This window comes from Leishmania panamensis, assembly GCF_000755165.1.
Source record: "Leishmania panamensis strain MHOM/PA/94/PSC-1 chromosome 20 sequence".
Taxonomy (NCBI): Eukaryota; Euglenozoa; class Kinetoplastea; order Trypanosomatida; family Trypanosomatidae; genus Leishmania; species Leishmania panamensis.
Window position 1 is genome coordinate 1593135 of NC_025866.1, and position 20735 is coordinate 1613869.

Sequence of the window (20735 nt, forward strand, 5' to 3'; positions counted from 1 at the left end):
CCGTACACCGAAAAGAAAGCCGCAGCCGTCGTGCTCCGATGCTATTTCAAGGCGCTGGCTCTATTGAACCCTTGGCTCTACCTACTGGCAGCCCTGTACAACTTTCACGGCTGTTTGAGTGGCAACGTAACTCGCCACTGAGTGGCATGTGATCTACTCCTTGTACTGAGACACTGCACCACTGCTGCTTAGAGTTCTTGGCATCCGTCCCACTCTGCTCTCGTTCCTCTATACGCGTACCCGATGTGGTGAGCGTCTTTGTGTATTTGTAGACCTTAGTCTCTTGCCAGCTGTTATTTTCTGCTGACCTGTTGGGCTCTTCTGAAGTCTAATCACGTGCTGTGAAAACGTTGAAAGGAGAAGAAAGAGAGCAACTATTTCTCCGGAGAGGATTCACCTTCCTACACCCAGCCCCCTCCCTCCCCCCCCCTTCCTCGTGGCGCAACCCTCTTGAGGGAGCCCCCACATGACCTTTACGAAGCAGTCACACCCGTCTGTCATTCTCTACCTTTATGCGCAACACGCCCCTTGGCGCTATTATTTAAAAAGGGCTTCCACCCATGGGCGAGCTGCCTGCGTCATCCGGCCCCATTGTGGCGGACTTGCACCTAAAGTTTGTGCACGAGCTAGATGACAACACACAATGGAAAGCGCAGCATCTCAAGATGAACGGCGTCTACTGGGGACTCAGTGCACTTGTACTGCTGCGCCGCTTGGACTATAAGCCAGACACCGTTGTCAATTTTGTACTCTCCTGCTACAACAGCGATGGCGGGTTTGGCGGCAATACAGACATGGATTCTCACCTGCTCCCTACCATGTCCGCCGTGCAGCTGTTGTGCATCTTTGACGCAGTCGCGCTCATTGATGTGGAGCGAACGGCACGCTGGATCGCGTCAATGCAGCTGCCGGACGGCTCTTTTCAAGGCGACGAGTGGGGCGAGGTGGACACTCGCTTCTCCTACATCGCCCTCAGCTGCCTTCGGCTCCTGGGGCGCTGCAACTGCATTGATGTCGAGGCGGCCGTCCAGTACGTGCTGCGGTGCCAGAACTGGGACGGTGGTTTCGGCGTCTCGCCTGGGGCAGAGAGCCACGCGGGTCAGATCTTCTGCTGCGTGGGTACTCTCTGTATAGCAAATGCCCTCGATCGCATCGACAGGAATCGCGTGGCAGCATGGCTGGCGATGCGCCAGCTTCCCTCTGGCGGCCTCAACGGGCGGCCGGAGAAGAAGGCGGACGTGTGCTACAGCTGGTGGGTTGTATCGTCCCTCTCCGCTCTTGGCCGCATTGACTGGATCGACAAGGAGGCGCTATTTCAGTACATCCTCAGCTGCCAGGACACGCAGGACGGTGGCTTCTCCGACAAACCGGGCAACCAAGCGGATGTGTATCACACCTTCTTTGCCCTTTGCGGGCTTAGCCTTCTGGGGTACGAGGGGTACAATCTGGATGCCATCAATCCTGTGTACGCGCTGTCCTACGATGCTTTGGATCGTCTGAAGATTGCACCGGAGTATGGCTCGCAGGTTGGACGGCGCCCGCCACAATCATGATGGTGTGTTGCGCGCTTGCAAGAGCCCGGAGAGGTGGCGAAGTGATTGCGAGCGTGTTGCTGCACTGCTTCTCTTGTACTTGTGCCACTCTGTTTCCTCCTTCCTCCCCCTGGAGGCTTGGTTGTGCGTCCACCATTCTGTGTCATGTCCTAACAGATGCATTCCCACTCTCTCAACCCTCGAAAGTTATGAGGGACGAGCGGTGACTGTCTGTGTGAGGTAGCGAAGGAGGATGTGGGGGGAGGCTCCTTCTCAGCAGACCCTTTCTCGGACCCGTCGGGCAACTTTTGAGGGAGTGGGATGTAGTGTTCCGCGCTTACCCCATGTCCCCGGAAGACGCCATGCGAAAGCACTCATTTGTGCGCTCTCCCTCCACCCGTGGGTACGTGTGTTACTGTTGACGCTGAGAAGAAGGGAAAGGGCTCGTGGGTGAACAAGCTGCAACATGCTAACATGCCACTCTCCCGCCCCCCCCCCTTAGTGTGTGCACTTATGTGTGTGTTACTGCTTTGAATCCACCCTTCAGCCTCTATGGTCTTTCTCCCCTCGCCCACCTCTTTTCCATCGCATATATATATATATATATATATATATTTATTTATTTATTTATTTATTTATATTTATATACACACACACAACAGTGCTGTCGGCACGATCGAGCCTCCGTGTCGCTTTTTTTGTTCGTTTTATTTCTGGATGTCTTGCTGCAGTGTGCACGTGCCTCACAGCACTATGTGGTACGGGCGAAGGCAGCTGGGCAGCTGTCTGCGACACTGGGCAACGCCAGCCGCCACGCCAAGCCCGGTAGCACCTATTCGACTCACCTCCACGTCACTTTTGGCCGCGCCTACCAGGCCGTCAGCCGCTCTGGTGGACCTCTCCCACACTTGCCGACTGCTCGACTCCATTTGCAGCGAGCAGCAACCGAACCCCGTGAAGTGCAAGCGTGTGCGCGGAGCGTTGGACAAGATGGAGTCGTCGGTAGTGGACAGCTTCGCTGCCACCACAATGTCCTTGACAACTCCGCAGAGGCGCGACTTTATGCGTCACTGGCTTCGGAGTTTGGCAGGCATTGTGAAGTACCTCTCGCGCCAAGAAAGGCCTTTTGGTGTACCTGGACGCGTTGAGGCCGACCGCTTCTCGCCGCGCTCATCGCGACGTGCGCGCCGTGCCCCGGACAAAGATGAGACCTGGTCAGGTGCCTCGCCGTATTTCTCTCTCCCGGCAAGTGATCTTCTGTGTCTCTGCCTGCGAGAGAGTGCGATGGCTGACCCGAGAACAGGCCCTGATGTCTTGCGCGAGCTGCTCCTATGCGCAGTGAAGCTGGAGCTTGGTGAGATGGAGGTGCTACAGCACATTGTCAACGTCCTGACGAACGCTGATGCGTGTCGCCATCAAACATCCTCAGAGCAGGTGGAGCTGCTAAACAGCGTGTCGCTTGCAGTGAAGCGGTGCAAGCTGCCACGTCCACCTCTGGATCGCGTCCTCTGTATCTTGCCAAGGGCGACACTGAGCGTTCGCGAGAATCTTCAGGTTCTCTCTTCTATTCACCGCCTACAGCACACACACATGACGGACGTGGTTGCCACGGTGTCACGGAAGGCCGCCCAACAGACTAACGAGTACAGCGTCAAGGACGTGATCTACGGACTGGAGGTTGCAGCGCTGCTTCCGGGGTGTAATGAGGTCTTCGTGGCTGGTGTACTACTGCGCGCTGGCGCGCTAGCACCACACATGTCTGCGAAGCACCTGGGTGCTGTCTGCAAGTATGTTGCGCTGCTCAACCCTTCCCGCAGACAAAACACACTTTCCTACTCCTGTGGTAAGGAGTTGCGCGCACTTCTCCCGTTGCTGGTGGAGCGGACAGAGCAGCTGCTCGGTCACTTTCGGCTTCACGAGGCACGCCATGTGCTTCGCTGCTTCCGCGAACATAAAGTGCGTCATTCGCTCATTTTCTCCCGTCTGACTCCTATCGCTGTTGATGACTAAGCCGCAACCCAAAGAAAAGGCCGGAGACAAATGTTTCTCCGAGAATGTGGTCTCCGTGTGGAGGTGGATGATACACTGCGCCACAACAGAGATGGCAGTAGGCCACATGAAGAGCGGAGCGTGTTGTGCTTTCCCCTTCTCTATTACCGAGTCGCTCCATGCTATGATACCCGGTACGCATAAGCCCACCACAAAAACTTGCAGACGTGGCGGTAGTGGAAGCATGTTCGAAGGCGACTGCTCCAAATTGGTTCATGTAGAGCTGGAAAGGGGTAGAGGATGGTGCAGGCGCTCTACTCACCGAGGGTGGCTTCACCGCGCTCCTTTAACCCCTCTCACTTTCCCAGCACCTGCTCAGCACTACATGGTGACTTCGATCCTCATCGCGTCCTCGCGCATTGGCGGATCTATGCGTGCTGCTTGGCCTTCAAAGCGCCCACAAAAAAGTATGTGAGGATTCGAGTGTCATGGCTGCTTCAGTCCTGATTGTGCGCATCTCGCTTCGGTATCGACTCGGCCGCCCCAATGGTCCCCCATCCCTACCGTGCAGGCACACACTTTGCAGGCGAACAGCTTCTACCACCACCACCGTCAAAGCCTTCCCTCCCTCCCTCCCTCCCCCTCCTCCTTGCCGCCTTTTGTGCCTTGGGGGAGAAGCATACCCATAAAACTCCTTCGCAGTCGTCCACACCAATATAGCGTGGGCGAATCACGCGCGAGACACATTCACGAGCACAGGCTGCAGCAGCATGGGATGCATCACACACACACACACACACACACACAGACACACACGCCCTTGATAGATCAAAAGCCAACAGCAAAGACCTGGTGGATTCCTCTGTGCGGGAACCGCAACGAAGGGCGCATCAATGGATAGCACCATTTCCCTCTCCGCTGCGTCTGACGGGTCGGATACCCTGCTGGCGCGTTTGCACGACGTTTACACACGGCAGAAACGCAAGATCGCTGTGCAGAAGCGCAAGCAGGTGGATGTCGAACTGCAAGCAGCCGCGGCGCACTGTAGCGACCAGCCCGTGAGTCTCGAACTTCTCTCTGACGGTACGGCGGCCCTCTTCAACGAGCTGGAGGCGTTGCTGGAATCCCGCAATGGGCAGTCGAGCGCTTCTAGTCGAGAGGTGACACTACTGCAGCACATTCGACAACAAGCGAACCGGGAGCTGCGCGAGTCTCTTTCGTTCATTGAGGAGGGCTACACATCTGGGTTCGAAAAAATTCTCCGTGAATGCCGATTTGAGGAACGTAAAGCATCGCTTCCTAAGGCGGTCGCGTCCTCTTTGACCACAGCAACCGTGCTGAATGATGTGCAGCACTCGAAGGCGTCGGCGGGGGCATCATCGACGGCGACTTTAGCAGCGCCTTCTCATCTTCCTGTGGCGGAGACGCTCTCAGCGTCCATCAGCTTTATGGCAGAATCTTTGGCAGTGCTGCTGCAATGCGAGGTGGTGCGAGTGTACCTGTACGACATTCACGCGCACCTACAGTGTGTTGCTCAGTTTCCCTACCGTGCTCAACGTGCCGACCCCATGCAGTCAAGCTATCTCGCCATGATGGCGGTGCGCGAGGTTCACCACATTGTGTGCCAAGAGCGCTTGGTTATCAACGGCTGGTTCAGCAAATCACACGACGCAAACGAAGATAGTGACACCGCTGCTGCACGCAGCGTCGTAAGTAGCACTACAGCCAGCGGGCTCGAGGACATTCACACCTGTCTGCTGCTTCCTATCTTCTCTCCGCAAGGGGCAGGAAAGCCGTACGGCATGGTGCACGCCGTCAACAAACAGTGTCCTACTGCCCTCGGAGTCACGACCAACGACTCGGCGGAAGTCACGCGCGTCGGCTTCACTGCGGAGGACGAGATGCTGGCATCAAGCGTTGCTCGCGTTCTCGGGACCCTCCTAAGCCGCTACCAAGTGGACTCCTTCGCCGCAGGCATCGGCGAGAAACTGCGTCGCAGCGCGTTTCCTGGCGACGCCGAGGTGCTAAGCCTTACAGCACATCTCCCGCCCACTCTGCGGGATGAAGTTCAGGAGGCTGCGGAGGTTGCGCAGCTGGCATTGTCCCACCTCACCCCGATCCTTGTGCATCGCGTACCCATGAATGCTATTTACGAGACTCGCACCGCGGCAGGAGAGGGACGGCGGCGTAAGCTCGCCCTGCTCGGACCTCGCGAAGGCGCCATCTCATCCGTTGAGTTCAATCTGCGCTGCATGAACGAGCTGTGGGAGAGCAGCCGAGATGATAACGTGACGCTACACAAGCAATACCGCGGCTTGGAAGAGCAGGTTCATCGCATGCGGCTACTCTTGCGTAACCTGCTCGACGGGGTGGCTGCCGCACGCGCGATGCCGCTTAGCCCTAACGTGGCGTTGTTTCTGCAAAACCTTGAGATGTATGGCCGAAGCGAACGGACAGAGCGCATGGCGGCGTACGTGTCAGAACAGATGCTAGCTATCCCGGCTATCTCCGTACGCGGACGTGGTGCCGTGGATACTCACGCGGAGGTTCCCCAATCGGAGTCGGACACCAGTACGACACACGGCCACATGAAAGACAGCGAGCTGCAGGCGCTGCGCAACCGCCACGCTTGCCTCAACACAGTAACACCCGCGTCGCTGCACTTTGACGGGCCCAGCGGCGTCCGCGCGTACACTTCCGACCCAGCACAGAAGCGAGAGCAGGTGCGCTTCATTGACGAGCTCTGCCGTCTTGCCGAGGAAAAGAATCCGTTGCTGCCACCAGCGCCCCGTGGAGATGCTCGTCGGCAAGCGGTGCCACGCGAACCTCCTGCTGTTACTCACGCGACGGTAGCGAGACACCCTAAACCCGTGGTGAAGCCGGAGCCGTATCCATTCGTGCGTCCTTTCAAGATGTGAGCGAGAGAAACAGAGGGAGAGGGAACGCCAACGCCCGCGACTGCGTGCTGTGCAAGTGCGCCAGAGTCTAGGCATACATCATGGGTAGCGGGGTGCAACGCCGCGTCGCGACCACGGTAGGCCACGGAAAGGAAGCAACGGCCGACACTCCCAGGCTCTCGCATCTCTTTTTATCCCCCCCCCTCCCCCCTCCCCGGTGTGCTCTACTATCATGTACATTAGACCGCCTCTTGGAACGCGGTAAACGGCATGTGGGCGTGTGTCGCGGAAGGGGGTCTCTTCACGGACCCGCACCCATGCCTCGCACTTTTTTGTCCTTCTTCCGCTTTTCATCTATTTTGTTTTCCCCTCCCCCTTTTTTCTCTGGAACCATCACTTGGCGGTGCGTCTGACCTGCACCGCTGCCATGAGCACTGAAAGGCACTGCAGCCGCAGCCATGCCCATCATGTGCGTACCGAGTCAAGAAAGAATGCGGGTGTTGCGGTGCGGACGTCCTCCCCGCGTTCACGCAAAATGTACCTCACCAGTACTTGCCAGAAGATCCAGAAACCACCGATTGAGTCTCCTCAGTCGCTTGTGTAGTGCCTCTTCATGCTAGAGACAAATGACCCCTCCGGTGCTTAGGGGGTGCACCGTTCAAAATTACCGTGCACCTGAGACAAGGTTTCCTACCTGATGGCTCACATGCATCCTCCAAGCCAGCACCTGCACCTCTGTGTCTATGCTGCTCTGGATTTGACTAGCCTTTCTTTTCCCTCATTACCTTCTCTGTGACACCGCAACGCCTCTTCTCCCACTTGCCCTCTCCTGCACCTTCCGTCTCTCCATTGTGTCAGCGCCAAATGAAGTTTGGACTGCGTGTGTGTTTTGCTGCGCCTCTTTCATGCTCTCAAAAGCGCCCCTATCGTGTCGTTTACCTTCTCCCCCTCCCCCTCCCCCTCCCCCCCCATCTTCCCCACCTCCGGGCGTGTTTTCATATATCGTGGTGGCATATCCCACACAACGCCCTTGAGTTTCCCATCTGCATGAACTTGTGTCGCTCCCCCCCACCCCCTGCTTACCTCTCTTTAGCTCTCAGTGTTGTTTAGACTGCCGTGCAAGAGTCCGTCACGCGTGTTGTGGCGTCGCGCTTCCGACAGCGTGTGCGCTAGTCTGTGATTTTCATCTGCTTTCCTGCATCCGCTCCTTGCAGCCTGTGCGCTGCTGAAAGGGGAGCATTCCTATTCCACTACGAACCGAAGGCAGAGGAAGACGCCATCGCGTATCTCGGCGCATTCTTACACGCAGTACCTCTCACCCATCCACGGTAGTTCACTCACCGACAGACACACACCGTCACCAAAAGGTACACGTATGCTCGTCTTGTCTTATACACGCACATAGGTACATATACCAGAATCTATAGGTAGTGGCAACCGTACGCAAAACTGATTCTCTCTCTTCCTCGTGCTGCTCTGCCCTCCCTCTGTTCTTCTACTCTTCATCAGTTTCCACAAGTACTCTTCTCTATACATATTCTTTGCTTCCTCTGTGTGTGTGCGCGTGTGTAATTGCTGGAGTGTCGGCTAGATTCCCCCATACCCTTCTTCCCTCTCCCTTCTCACCCACGCTGTCGATTTCGCTGATTAGCCCGTCGCCGACTCACGATCGCTGTGAACAGAACGAAAAATGCGCTCGGGGTACGTTGGCATCTACAACCAAGGTAGCACGTGCTACCTCAACTCGGTTATACAGGCGCTGTACCACATTCCCGCCTTCCGCAGGCAAATCTATAACCTTCCAGCTGTACAAGAGGACTCGGTTGCTCTCGCGCTACGGGACGTGTTTGCACAGCTGGAGGTGCGCAACCGCAACACGACGACGACGGAGCTGACCAAGGCTTTTGGCTGGTCAGCGCAGGAGGCGGCGGTGCAGCATGACGTTCATGAGCTGATGCAGCAGCTCTTTGACAGCCTCGAAACGACGCTGAAGGAGACACCACAACGGAATATGATTCGCGACATGTTCGGCGGCTTGATGGTCTACCGGTCCCGTGCGGTAGACGGCGCTGAGTACCTCTCGGACCGCCTTGAGGACTTCTACGACGTGGAGCTGGTAGTGCAGAACAAGGCTAACATTGAAGAGTCACTGCGGGAGTTCTCATCGGGAGAGCGGATCGAGGGTGTGTGTGTCGAGCTGACGCCTGGCGCTGACGCAACGCCACACACGATTGAACGCAGCCAGCACTTCCTCGACTGCCCCAAGGTCCTCTTGGTACACCCAAACCGCGTGGCATTTGACATGGAAACGTACGAGTTAGTCACACTACGTAATGTGTGGAGCTTTGACGTTAACTTATCGTTGTCAAATTACGTTGTCGGTGATGCCTCACTGAAGCTCGACAAGGAAAGCCAAGAAAAGTGGAAGACAATTAGTCATCGCACCCACCTCGGCGCGAGCTACAGCCTACGCTCTATCCTCACACATGCCGGCGATGCCACCATCGGGCACTACTACGTGTATGTCAACTTCGATGGGGAGTGGGTGCGCTTTAACGACGAAGTGGTCGAGTCGGCAACAGAGGAGGATGTTCACAAGTCCGCGTTTGGCGGACAGTCGATTCAATCGCGCTACCGACTCTTCGACAACGAGCGCGCGTCGCTGCTCATCTACGTGAACGACGATGTCAAAGAGGAGCTGCTGCATGAGACGCCGCCGCCGAGCGCGATCGTCGAGGTAGGCCGCTGCATTGAGGAAGAACGCACTAGGAAGGAGGAGACGCGCAAGGTGAACTACTACGTATGCGACAAGTCCGTGGTGGACGTGTTCGACGGCGTGCACGGTGCGCCCGACAAGCTGCAGCGTCAGATGTCCGTGCGCCTGTCCCCTGGCCAAGATGAGATGGCCGCGATCATCACTGCAGCAGCAAAGGAACTGCAGGTAACGCCGGCGCAGATTCGCATCTTTTACCGCGACCGCCACGGCCTTTCCCCCTGGTCTGCTGTCGAGACGAGCAACTCATACGACTCGTACTATTACCCGCCCATATTTGTCGATGTCGCGCCGCCGGAGGCGCAGGACGATGTGGCGCCGGCCACGGCCGCCACCGCCGAGCCGTTCATTGCGTTTCTCCGTAAGATCGAATCGCAGCACGACCGCGACGTCCCTGTCGCAATCGTCCACTCCATCCCGGAGCTGCAAGCGCTGGTGCCGCACGACTCGATTGTGTACGAGAGCCGCGGCGGGCCACAGTACCTGAGCGCCATCACAGCGACGAACCAACTCGTGTGCGGTGCAAATTTACTGTACACCCATCAACGCTCGAGCATGGACGCAGTGCGTGGGTACCTTCAGCATCGCCAGCTCGTCTGCACAAAGGTGTACTTGTACGACGACTACACTGCCGAGCAGACGGAGCTGTTTGATCTTCACATTGCTGAATCCACACCCTACAGTACTCTGCAGATGGGGCTCTACAAGATGATGACAGAGTCGAGCAAAAGCCTGCCTACCCCGCCCTCCCACAACTACCTCGGGTTCTTTAAAGGAAACGACAGATGCAACTACGCCTTCGCAATGCCGATGGCGTCGTCGCTTACGATTCAGTGGAACACGTACAATCATACTCTCCGAGATGTGTGGGGCAGTGTGCAGCACGAGCACAAAATTGTCATGACGGTTCTTCCGATGCCGCTCGAAAAGATCGACTTGACGGTGCTGGTCACGTTGAACGGAGGATACAACAACTTGCCGCGCGTGTACATTCCACGGGAGTGCGGCAGCATTACATTTCACGAGCTGCTCGAGTTGATGCTTGAGCAACTGAGCACCCGACTGCGCGCAAGCGCTGTTGCGGGATACAAGCAGCAGCTTGCCGGAAAGGCACGGCTGCTGCGGCTGCTGCGAGTCCGACGAGGCGAGTTGCTAGACGTTGTGGAGCAGCTGGACACTCTGATTGATCTTGAGTCGCGCGAGGACATTGTTCTGGACAAGCTGTCTCCGGCAATCCCTGGGCATGAGCTCGTCAACGTGCTCTTCTGCCGCCGCCGCTCAGGAGAGTACTACTTTGGTCTACCCACGAACATCTGCGTCAACTCCTCTCTCGAGGAACAGGGTGATGTGCTGCTTCGGCGCATCATCAAGAAACTCAGGTACCCAGATGAGGAGGAGGCAATGAAGAAATGGATACTCTGCGTGATGAACGCCAGGTCGCGCAAGACGCGCACCGCCAGCAAGAAGGAAGTGCTGGGAGACCTCGTCAAGGAAGTTGGTGGCGCACCCTTTGTGCTCGTTGTCGATCGTCCGCAGTGCCTGCGCCTCGACGGTATTGAAGAGGAGGGACATCGAACGGAGTCTATCGTGATCAAGTCCACCTCCAAGACAGATCTTTCCGCGAATTAGCAACGCAACAAGGCTCGCTCGCGTTGTTCTTCATTTATTCCCCTTCTCGCATGCCGACCTCCGCTCTGTTGTTCGTGTTCGTTCATTTTTATGCGCTGACAGCCGAGTAACTTCCTGGTTGACTTCATTTCGTGTGTGACTGCCACAGTCAGCGTCCTCCCTGAGTTCACCCAGCACGCGCCTAGATACACCACCCTCAAGGCAGTGACCACCGCTTCCGCCTTCGAGCGGGGCCCTGAACGTGGTCTGCTTGAATCAAGGTGCGCAGCTCACCCGAGTCCATCTGGTGCTTACCACACAACACGTATGCATGGAAGGGACTAGGAAGGACGAGGGGGATTACGTTAGGCACATGGCCCGATTTGATGTCCGGCGGTTTCTCCCTGACGAGGAGGGCGTCGCCGCAGTACAGCAGCGATCGGAGACCTTTGGTCCTATGCGTCTAGTTGTGGACTCGTTCATAGTGAAATGAAGCATTAAACAGTGGAAGAAGAAAAAATGAAGAAGGGAAGAATTTGGCTACATTCGCCTGTTGCAGACGAAGCGGCGGGGGGGGGGGTCGTTGCGATGCTCACATTCATCCTGCGCGATAGCATAGCCCGTGCACCTGCTGTGGCTTCTTCGAAATAGAAGAGTGGAAAAGAAGCCCTCGTGTGGAGGAAGGTGCAGGCGAGATTTGTGTGGTGTAGCTGTGCGTCGCGAACACCAGTTATTGCTAGTATTGTTGTTGACGGGTACAATACACATGCAGGAGGTGCGCAGCCGCTCCTTGAAGGCGCCCCTCCCCCCTACGCGTTCTGCATGTGTATCCTGTATAGCGGTTGCTGGAATCTCGTATGTGCCTAGGCTGTTGGTGCTTAGATATGAATGCGGTAGTGTGTAGTTTATAGTTGCCTTGCTGAAGAGGGCGCCGTTGGCCGGCGCTTTTCGACTCTGTCCCTCCTTCTCCTCATCAATTTGCAGGGATTCAGATTTCAGAGCCGACGAGGACTAAGGGCTGATGGGGGGAACAGCGAAGAGTCACCCACCTCACCCTACCCCTCTCCGATGATGAGCTGTGAGAATGAGTTCATCTCTTTCTCTCCTCCTCGCTGTGGCCGTTGAATTTTGTGGCTTACATGCCCGACAATGTACCTTTCTGGTCTCCCTCTTTTCATCCTGTGTTCTGCCAACCCTCCAAACACACACCTCCAACTCGCTCTTCAGCTCATTCTTCAGCGAAGTGGACGCAACCTTGCGTACGGGCAGCAGTGAAGAGAGGGGCAAGATCGAGCAGCCAGCAATGTGGGCAACAGTGAAGGATGAGGGGCTCGGCGTCACTGGAACACAACGCCGCCTCACCTGTACCGACCTCATGCTCCTCACAGGAGAGCCTGTGGATGCTTTTCGTTGTGTTTTCTCACCTCGTTTCATAGAATGCATCGTTCACCTCGCGAGAATACGTGTCCAACTTCTCTGTCTCTCTCGATCTCGTTCGTTTACTTGCCACCTTGTTCTGAGGCACCCAGTACTGCGGAGTCCATCGCTACCCTCCTTTATTTGAGAAGGCAGCCCCATTTTTCCTTTCCTTATCCTCGGGTTTCTCCGCAGGAGCTTCGCATCCCTTTCCCCTCCTCCTCGAGTCCCACTATATCACCACACTCCACCGCCCCCTGCCGTCCTGTCTGATTGAGGATGCCGCCCAAGGCCAAGGCGCCGGAGCAGAGGCCCATGTCGAAAAAGGCGCTGGCGCGGCAGGCCGAAATCGACCAGGCTACCAAAGAAGCACAGAAAACGTACAAGCAGCATGAGCAACTCCGCACCAATGCGGATCAGATCGAGAAGGGGCACCGCGAGTATTTGCTCCTCGACGAGACTGTCGCCAGGGCGCGGCTCAAGGCGGAAAGGAGGCTCTATGGCGCCGCTGTGGCAGAGTTGAGGGCGGAGGAGCAGTTCGCGTTTGCTACCTACGTCAAGCACGACCACTGGGCACACATTGCGGAAGCGTCGCGTTTGCCGAACGTCCACAGCGAGGCGGACATCAACGACTTTCTCAGCAGCTGGAAGTGTCGACAGGTGACCTACGATCAGTACGAGCCGGAGACTGTCGTCGTTGCCTCCCGCGCGCAGGGCGGCACAGGAGGCCTGAAACTGCTCTTCATTCGAGGCGAACAGCGTCTAGAGCCACAGAAGCGTCAGGCACTCATGAAGGAGGAACTTCTGCAGTGCTACGACGCCTACGAGCTGGCCGAAAAAATCAAAGATGCGCAAGACACGTGCTGCTCGGTCGGCTCCATGGCGCTGTCTTACAGGGCTGCCCCATCGACAGCTGTGTTGGAGGCAGTGTATCGCCAACTACACGCCACGTTTGATTTTGTGTCGACACAAATGCTGCGCTTTTACGACCAAATCATTGAAAGCGCGGACGGTGAAACCGTCATGCGCACCGTGTCCACGGAGGACCCGGTGGTCAAGTTTGGACTGTGGGTCAAGACAAAGGATGTGACGCGCAGCTTCACGTCACTTGCGTTCCCAGACATCGAGGTGCGCCTTGACCCAAAACAGAACTCTCTGCCGAAGCTGCCCAAAATGCTGGGCCTTAGCAGGGAGAACATTGCCGTGCGTGCGGTGCAGCTGGCCTTTGACCCCTATTCCTGCTACGCCTCACGCCGCAGCCAGTTCTACGCTCTCGATTGCACCATCAAGATCGACCTCCTCACCTTCGACGAACGACCGCGATATAGCGGGGATTGGCAGCTGCGTGAGGAGACACCCGAGTCACACAGGCTTCACATAGAAGAGTACCCGCCACGAACCGCCGAGGCCCGCGTCGAGGACCCGGCACTGCGCATCTCCTTTGAGGTGCCTCACACAATCGTGATCCGTCAGTCAAGTCTCTTCATCGGCAGATGGAATGCGGAGACTCACGAGTGGGAGCCGTGCAGTGGAGCAACGCTTGGCGCGTCATTCGGCCCCACCGCGCGCGTCGCGGAGAACCCGCGGCGCGCAACGTTCGAGGTCGCCGAGCTTGCCCAGTTCGCTGTGCTCCAGGAAACCGTGTACGATGTCCCCTACGAAAGCTGGAGCCTCAAACCCTTTGACAGCAGCCGCATCCTCTTTACATTGGAAGGCCGTCATCGCGGCGACTCTACCGATCGTGAGTTTCGCGTTCTGCTTGAGGACGCTAAGTGCCGTCTTTTATCTCCTGAGGACAATGAGCTGGCAGCGCTGCGCAGCTCGTGGTGGAGCCCGGCGGTGCTGCTGCGCAAGCTCAAGCAGAGCGGATTTAACTTCCTGGTGCGTGATGAGGAAGCGTGCTTCTTAGAAAACATCACCCCGAAATCCCTCCAGCTCGAGGAGAAAGCGTATGCAGACATGGCGCAGTTTAGTCAGTTCTTCACGATTGCCAGTTCGCATCACAACAAACATGGCGAGGACGCTGACATGGCGCTTTTTCGAGTCTCGAAGCGTTGGTTGCAGCTGGGCGAAGAAGATGAGACCTTCGACATTCCCACAGCTGCGGATCTGTGGCACTCCGTCCGCTACCGCACCGATGACTGCGCTCTTGCCTGCTTCACCGAGACGGACGAGATGACAAACCTGAACGTCCTCGACGGCACCGAGACGCACTATAATCTGTATAGCCTCCTCACGCCTCTGGAGGGGGAAGATGCGTTGCGTGGGCAACTCTTTAACACAAACTACCTGCTGCGGCGGTGCGTTCTCGAATTGCTGCAGCTCGTCCGTCCGCTCACGTGGGGCTGAGCGTTGAAAGAGGGAGCGCGAACCAGAAACACTAGTCACAACCACAGTGCGAGCTGTACTGTTTGCTGGGGACGTGATGGGAACGCAATGGTGCAGTGACACTATGAGGCAGTCGCCCATCGCTTCCGATTTCCCCTCTTCCAGTCCTCCATAGAGAGGCAGAGGGGGTTTTGATGCGGCTTCAGTATTCTTCTCTTTTGCCGAAGCTGCTGATCATTTTCTCTCTTCCACGCATGTAACGTAGCACACTTGTTAGCACGGGAATGACCTTCTTCTCTTCAGCTACAACAACTCTTCGCAGAGCAAAAAGAAAACGAAAAATTACAACGAGCGTTTACTACTCGGGTCGCGTACGCATGCCGGAGATGGGCAGCGGTGGCCTTTCATGGCTTTAGCTTTTGTTTTCCCGGTGTGCTGTGTCACCTTGCCGAGGTCTTGCACTTCATAGCGTATAGTGAGGCTTCGTGCGGTACACAGTGACCCCAGAGAAGGCACCAAAGAGTGGGTGCGTGTTGAGTGAGGCACTTATATCCGCGGAGAAAACAAAAGCGCAGCTAAAACCATTGGCGACGCTGTGCTACATATGCGTCTGTTGGCTGGTCCGTGTAATGGCCTTCAGGGAGTGTGACCGCTTCACATGCGCGCCACTGTCCTTTACCAATCTCAGTGCTTCCCGCTGCCGCTTCTCCCGTTTCTTTCGGGTGCGTCTCCTTGTACTTTGATCGCTGCCCTTGATGTGCTGTGGCCTGCGCGCGAGTATCACGCCATGCATCCTTGCGTGTAGCCTTGATGTGCGCTGAAAAGAGTGCGGTTGCCATTACTCCACACTCTATTCACAGAGAAGCAGGCGTGCAGGCTTTAGAGATCCTCCCTCCCCCGCGCGCGCCGTACCATCGAACGGCTTTGTTCGTCGCAGAAGAACACGGACGGCCTTGAGAGGCGCTGATTGTGTCATGACGGATCTTAGTTGACCCACATCCACTTTTCACCCAAACCGACACGTTGACAGGCCTACTTGACGAGTGTCATCGGTGTTAGTGAGCTGATCGTAACGCGGCGTAGACTCAGTTCTTCATCTGGTCTCTTTGTTTTTTGTTCTGTTTCGTTGACCCACCCTTCCTGCCGTCGTCCTCACTGCGTCTTGAAGGCACCACAGGATTTTGTTGCTACCCACGCTGCTGACAACACAACCTCCCCCTAATCTGCATCTGCTCCGCCTTGTCTGGCCGCCATGCTCCGTCGCAGTGTAGTACGTTGCGTGTACGAGCGCTTTGAGGGGCACATATCGGGTGACAAGGGCCACATGACGCTGCAGCAGGCATGCACCATCTTTGGCTACCAGCTCGATGAGGAGTGGACTAAAAAGGATATCCGAAAACGATTTCAGAAACTGGCGCTGCGATTTCACCCCGACAAAGGTGGCACTAGCGAGCAGTTTCTGACGCTGAAGGAGGCACAGCACCTGCTGCTGACGCATCGTCGTGACCGGGGCGCCGACCGGGGTGCAAAGGGGGCGAAAGGCGAGGGTGATGCAGGCGGAATTAACTTTCGGCGCATGAACTACGACAACCTCACCAATACAATTCATCGGCAGACGGCCGACAACCCTGAATACCGCTCCTTCAGCCTGCAGGACTTTGCCATCTTCCTTGTCTGCTTCACTGCAGCGGCTCTGTACTACTTTTACAAGACCTACACCACTCAAATGCAAGTGCTGAGAAGTCGATGGAGCTACTCCGAAGATGCAATTCACGCAGACTACAAGGGCAAAGCGCCCTCTGAAAGTATGTGGCATCCGTGGATGGCAGACGCGGAGACGCGCGACCGCATGGACGACATTGCCATTCTTCAAGGCAGTGTCCGACAAGAACTCATTGATGAGAAGCGAAAAGTAGCACCGCCAACGTACATGCCGTGGCAGTCCAGTGGGCCGTTTGCGTGTCATATGGCCCCAGCAAGGGCACCAGAGGTGTCCAAAGATGCACATGCGTCTGGATAAGCCCTCTACCCCCCGCAGAGTAGCTAAGGGAGCCCATCGTATAAAACTAATGCGCCGTCCTGTCCTTCTTCGCAGAGAAACAGGGGCGCACCAGTACGGTGCTCATTTCACCACCAACGCACAGAGACAGATGAGGGAGGGTGGGGATGCGAGCTGCTTATGTTGGCATGGGCAGCTCCGTGCCCTGGCGTTATCGTTGCTACTGGAGCGAGTGCTCAGCTGTGAATGGGTTGCGTGCGACCTCTTCCGATCCTCACCGTGCTGCTTGTATGAATGCGTGTCTGCGAGTTTGTTCTGTGCCACGAAGTGCACATTGTCCATTCCTCCCCCCTTCACACACACACACACACGCGGCTGTCGTGTAGCTTCTTTGCTTACACTGACCGTTATACTTTCGTGTGTGTGTGTGTGTGTCCGCCTTCCATCCCCTTTTTGTTTGTCCGTAGATGACTTGGTATAGGCTACTCATCAATGTCTCCTCTGCTTTGCGGGTGGACATGTGAGGGTGAGGGCTGGCGTGGCGTCAGGGAGTTAGGGAGAAGAGGGGAGGGCAGTGTCTCGTCCTACGACCGCATATGAGGGAGCGCCCAAGGCTCAGTGCTCGTTGCGCAGACTGGTGTTTTGCTCCTCTCCTCAGGAGGAATGCTCCCCTCACTGTGTCTCCGCTATCATTTTCTTTTCCTTCTACTGTGCGGTTTGTCCCTGGCATACATCATCATCTCGCCTACCCATCACAACAACAGCAATGAGCAAGAAAAAAATACAAACAATCGGCAGCGACATCAAACACTGCTCTCTGGCCACCACACTCCCTTAGCTCTCTCCGCCCTGCCCACTGACCTCCGCTTCCTCCAGTGGGAGAGCGCTGGGCGAGGATGCGGATGAAGCGAGCACTGGGGGGGGTAGCGGTATCGTCTCCTTTTGTCATGGGACATGCAACCGGACCTCACCGACACATGTACGAGTGTGCTCTTGCACGTGAACTTTGTTTTTGCTTCTTCGTGCCTCTTTTCTTTTCCTTGTACGTTGTGCGGTGCATCCTGGCCGCCCCCACGCCGGTGAACACTCTTTGATGGCCGTCGATGCGCCCGTGGCGGTGTGCACGCGTGCGTTTTTCACCTTACTGGCTAACGGGTGATACGGCGCGAAGGGTATCTCTTGGTGTCTCCATCGCAGAGTCGCGCGCACGTTTTAGCGGCGTTGTGCCACGAGTGGCACAGAGAGGCTACGTTTTTTCGGTCTCCTTTCCTTGTTTCTTGCCCTTTCCCTCCTTTTTTTGTCCGCGTGGGGGTGTCAGACTGCGCGAACGAAATAGGGTCGACATTCAGCATAACATCTTCGCACCTTGGAGCAGCAATAGACTCCCGATGAACTCTACAGCTAATCAGAGTGAGGATACGACAAACGCACTCGCCAGCGGTGATGCTACTGCAGCCGTGCTCGGCGCATCAGCAGCCTCTAATGGCACCGCAGAGGTGGAGCTATTGCGGCAGGAACTTCACCAATGCCAAGAAAAATTCGTGTCGTGGAAGGCAAAGGCGAAGAGTGGCGTGGACCAGATGCGTGCTCAGATTGTCGATCTAACCCGCAAGCTGGACGAGTCGAACGAGCAGCGCGCCCTCCTGGAAGCGTCTCTTGGCAACAGGGAAGCGCTTCCGGAGCTGTACCTTGCACAATGTCAGGAATTTATGTACGCTCATGCCATCGCTGCCGCGTCTATGATGGTCGACGCCACTTCGCTTTCCCACAACGGTGGCAAACCAGAGCAATGCAAGGATGTCTCAACGACGGACTCTGCGATGACTTCGCCTTCGAGGGACACAGTCATCGAAAACCTGCAAAAGGCCATCAAGGATCAGTCGAACCGACTGAAGGAGGTCCAATATGCACTGAAGCGCTCAACGAATGAGCTGCAGCAGCGCACAGAGGCCCTCCGCCAACAAGACGAGAGTCTCGCCGAGATGAAGCATCGCCTCACTGAGTTGGAGACAAGCAACACGTCGCTCAGGCAACAGCTTCTTAACGCACCCAACACTGACGAGTGGAAGCAGGCGCAGGAGGATCTAGACCAGCAACTCGAGCGGACTCGGCTAGAGTATGAAATTCGTGAAAGTCAGCTTGTCCTCCAGTACAGCGCCGAGCTGCAAGCCCTGAGAGCGTCACACGAGCGGGAGGTGCACGAGATGCAGCGAGAGCACCGCGATGCCATTGCAGAGACGCTTCGCGCTGCACAGGTGAGCAACGCACAAGCTGCCGTGTGTAACAGTGTGCATCCGCCTGGGGCAAGTGACGTCCCCCACCACGGCACACACCCCGGCAAAACCGATGATGATGCCTACTTGAACCTACTGAGCGATTACAAAGCAATGGAAAGGCAGTGTGCAACCGCCATGAAGGAGCGAGGCGCCATGATGGCTCAACAAAAAGCCCTTCTGCGTGAGCTGAAAGACATTTTGCACAGCGCAGTAGGGCCGCTTCCAGCTTCAGACACGAGTAATACCTCCGTCACCGCCACAACGTCCGCAGACGAGACCCAAGCCACTGCTGGGTGGAACTCGGTGACCGACATTCACAATCTCAAAGAGGCCGTGCGCCAGATCCACGAGCAGAGCCTGAGATTCGCCGGGCTTCAGGAGGAGCTGATGCGCACTCGTCGCGAAGTGATGCAGCTGCGGCGCTCCACGACCGGGCCGTCGGAAGATAGTCTCGGTGCGCAGCAGCTGCAGTACGTGCGCTCCGTCGTGGTGCGACTCTTCTGCTCGCTGAGCGATGTCCATGTGGTGCGGCACCTGCTACCTGTTCTCAGCACGCTACTCAAGTTCACAGATGAGGATCTCAAGGCGATCACCAAGGCCATGCTGTAATGGACAAGTAGTCACTGAGTGGTGTGCGGCATAGGACCAGCAATGCTTAACTAGAGTGAAGTCACAAAGTTGAGCCCTATACGTTGTAGCTGTAAACTATTGTGGCTGAATTGTTCCCCCCCCTCTCTCTCTCTCAGGTATCTCGTACGACCACATGCGCTGATTGATGATTATTCTGCGTTAATTTCTCTCTCGTCTTCCCGCACCTTCGCATTTCGCGAGTGTGTGTGACCCTGTGTGCCAATTAATATGCACATCTCCTGTGCTAATGAATATGCTTTGTTGTTGGTGTCTTTGCTGCTTTGTTCAACGTGCCCATTCCGGTATACAACATGAGCTTGAACAGCGCGCTGCTCAGTCTGGCACAGGCCCATCGCGTGGGGGCGAGGCAGCGGGAGGCACGTGCGGTACAGCAATGCGCCGACTCAGTCCTCCGCGCACGACTCCTGTGTCAAACTCCGCCCACCCACCCCCGCTCCCACTATGTCGGTCGCCACCTGCGGCATTTCCCTCGAGGCGCAGCAGGCCCCCCACACCACTAGGCAGCGAGAGCCAGGTGAGCTGCGTTCGACTCGCGCTGATACTCTGCCCATCGTATGGATGGCACAGACGTGTTGCTTGTCGCGGGTCTCTCCGACAGGACACCATCCAGGGACTGGCCCAACGGCATCAGCAGCGATACACTGCTCTGACTCATTCCTCAGCCTTTCACACACACACACACACACACGTTGTAGGCCGTTGGCGTTGTCACCACTGGAAGGGGCTCGGCATCTGGCAGGGAGCGAGGGGAGCTGCCTGGCTTCCTCCCACCCGGAGCGTGGGGTACTGGACCCTGAGATGCCACACACTTGAGGTGTCACCTCGACATCGAGGAGTATCAGAGGTGCACAAACATGACGCAATCCGCTCGCGTTTCTTGATGCCACACATTTTGGAACGCCACTGCGTGGAGTGAAAGGCCTCAGTTTAGGTCCGAGTATGTGCGGCTCGCTGGTTTGACCGGCGCGGTTGCGCGTAACCATATCCCAATCACTACGGTCTCGACGCACTGCTTCACCATCTTCCTCTCTCTCTCACTGTAACGGACACTTGCCTCTCTCTCTCACACACACATACTCTCCCCTTGTGCTAACGGCACACATCTACGGCACTCCCCTCCCCGCGTTGGTTTGACTTCTTTGTGCCTTTCTTCTTGCTGAGCAGCGAAGCACCACACATCAGAATAGAGGAAAGAAAGACAACTTGTGTCTCATTTCAGCCTTTCGCGAAAGGCTACGTGTGAGAAGAGGCGGCGCCGCACAGCTC

General features: G+C 56.5%; 7 protein-coding genes across 7 annotated transcripts, besides 2 other annotated features; all 7 read left to right on the plus strand.

Moving 5' to 3' along the window:
* Positions 1 to 560: 560 nt before the first annotated feature.
* Positions 561 to 1553, plus strand: LPMP_203800 (geranylgeranyltransferase, putative; the record flags this gene model as incomplete). The annotated part of the gene is made up of 1 exon (XM_010700279.1): positions 561 to 1553. The coding sequence occupies one exon, from the start codon at positions 561 to 563 to the stop codon at positions 1551 to 1553; it is 993 nt and encodes a 330-aa protein (XP_010698581.1).
* A 969-nt stretch (positions 1554 to 2522) lies between these two features.
* On the plus strand, positions 2523 to 3542 carry LPMP_203810 (hypothetical protein; the record flags this gene model as incomplete). The annotated part of the gene is made up of 1 exon (XM_010700280.1): positions 2523 to 3542. One exon carries the CDS (start codon positions 2523 to 2525, stop codon positions 3540 to 3542), a length of 1020 nt encoding a protein of 339 aa, XP_010698582.1.
* An 872-nt stretch (positions 3543 to 4414) lies between these two features.
* Positions 4415 to 6439, plus strand: LPMP_203820 (hypothetical protein; the record flags this gene model as incomplete). The annotated part of the gene is made up of 1 exon (XM_010700281.1): positions 4415 to 6439. One exon carries the CDS (start codon positions 4415 to 4417, stop codon positions 6437 to 6439), a length of 2025 nt encoding a protein of 674 aa, XP_010698583.1.
* A 1669-nt stretch (positions 6440 to 8108) lies between these two features.
* On the plus strand, positions 8109 to 10820 carry LPMP_203830 (ubiquitin hydrolase, putative; the record flags this gene model as incomplete). Its single annotated transcript, XM_010700282.1, has 1 exon — positions 8109 to 10820. One exon carries the CDS (start codon positions 8109 to 8111, stop codon positions 10818 to 10820), a length of 2712 nt encoding a protein of 903 aa, XP_010698584.1.
* A 147-nt stretch (positions 10821 to 10967) lies between these two features.
* Positions 10968 to 11288: a repeat region.
* A 1206-nt stretch (positions 11289 to 12494) lies between these two features.
* On the plus strand, positions 12495 to 14564 carry LPMP_203840 (hypothetical protein; the record flags this gene model as incomplete). Its single annotated transcript, XM_010700283.1, has 1 exon — positions 12495 to 14564. The coding sequence occupies one exon, from the start codon at positions 12495 to 12497 to the stop codon at positions 14562 to 14564; it is 2070 nt and encodes a 689-aa protein (XP_010698585.1).
* A 1231-nt stretch (positions 14565 to 15795) lies between these two features.
* LPMP_203850 (hypothetical protein) lies at positions 15796 to 16563 on the plus strand (the record flags this gene model as incomplete). Its single annotated transcript, XM_010700284.1, has 1 exon — positions 15796 to 16563. The coding sequence occupies one exon, from the start codon at positions 15796 to 15798 to the stop codon at positions 16561 to 16563; it is 768 nt and encodes a 255-aa protein (XP_010698586.1).
* Positions 16564 to 18122: 1559 nt separating this feature from the next.
* On the plus strand, positions 18123 to 19427 carry LPMP_203860 (hypothetical protein; the record flags this gene model as incomplete). Its single annotated transcript, XM_010700285.1, has 1 exon — positions 18123 to 19427. One exon carries the CDS (start codon positions 18123 to 18125, stop codon positions 19425 to 19427), a length of 1305 nt encoding a protein of 434 aa, XP_010698587.1.
* A 301-nt stretch (positions 19428 to 19728) lies between these two features.
* Positions 19729 to 20286: a repeat region.
* Positions 20287 to 20735: the final 449 nt, after the last annotated feature.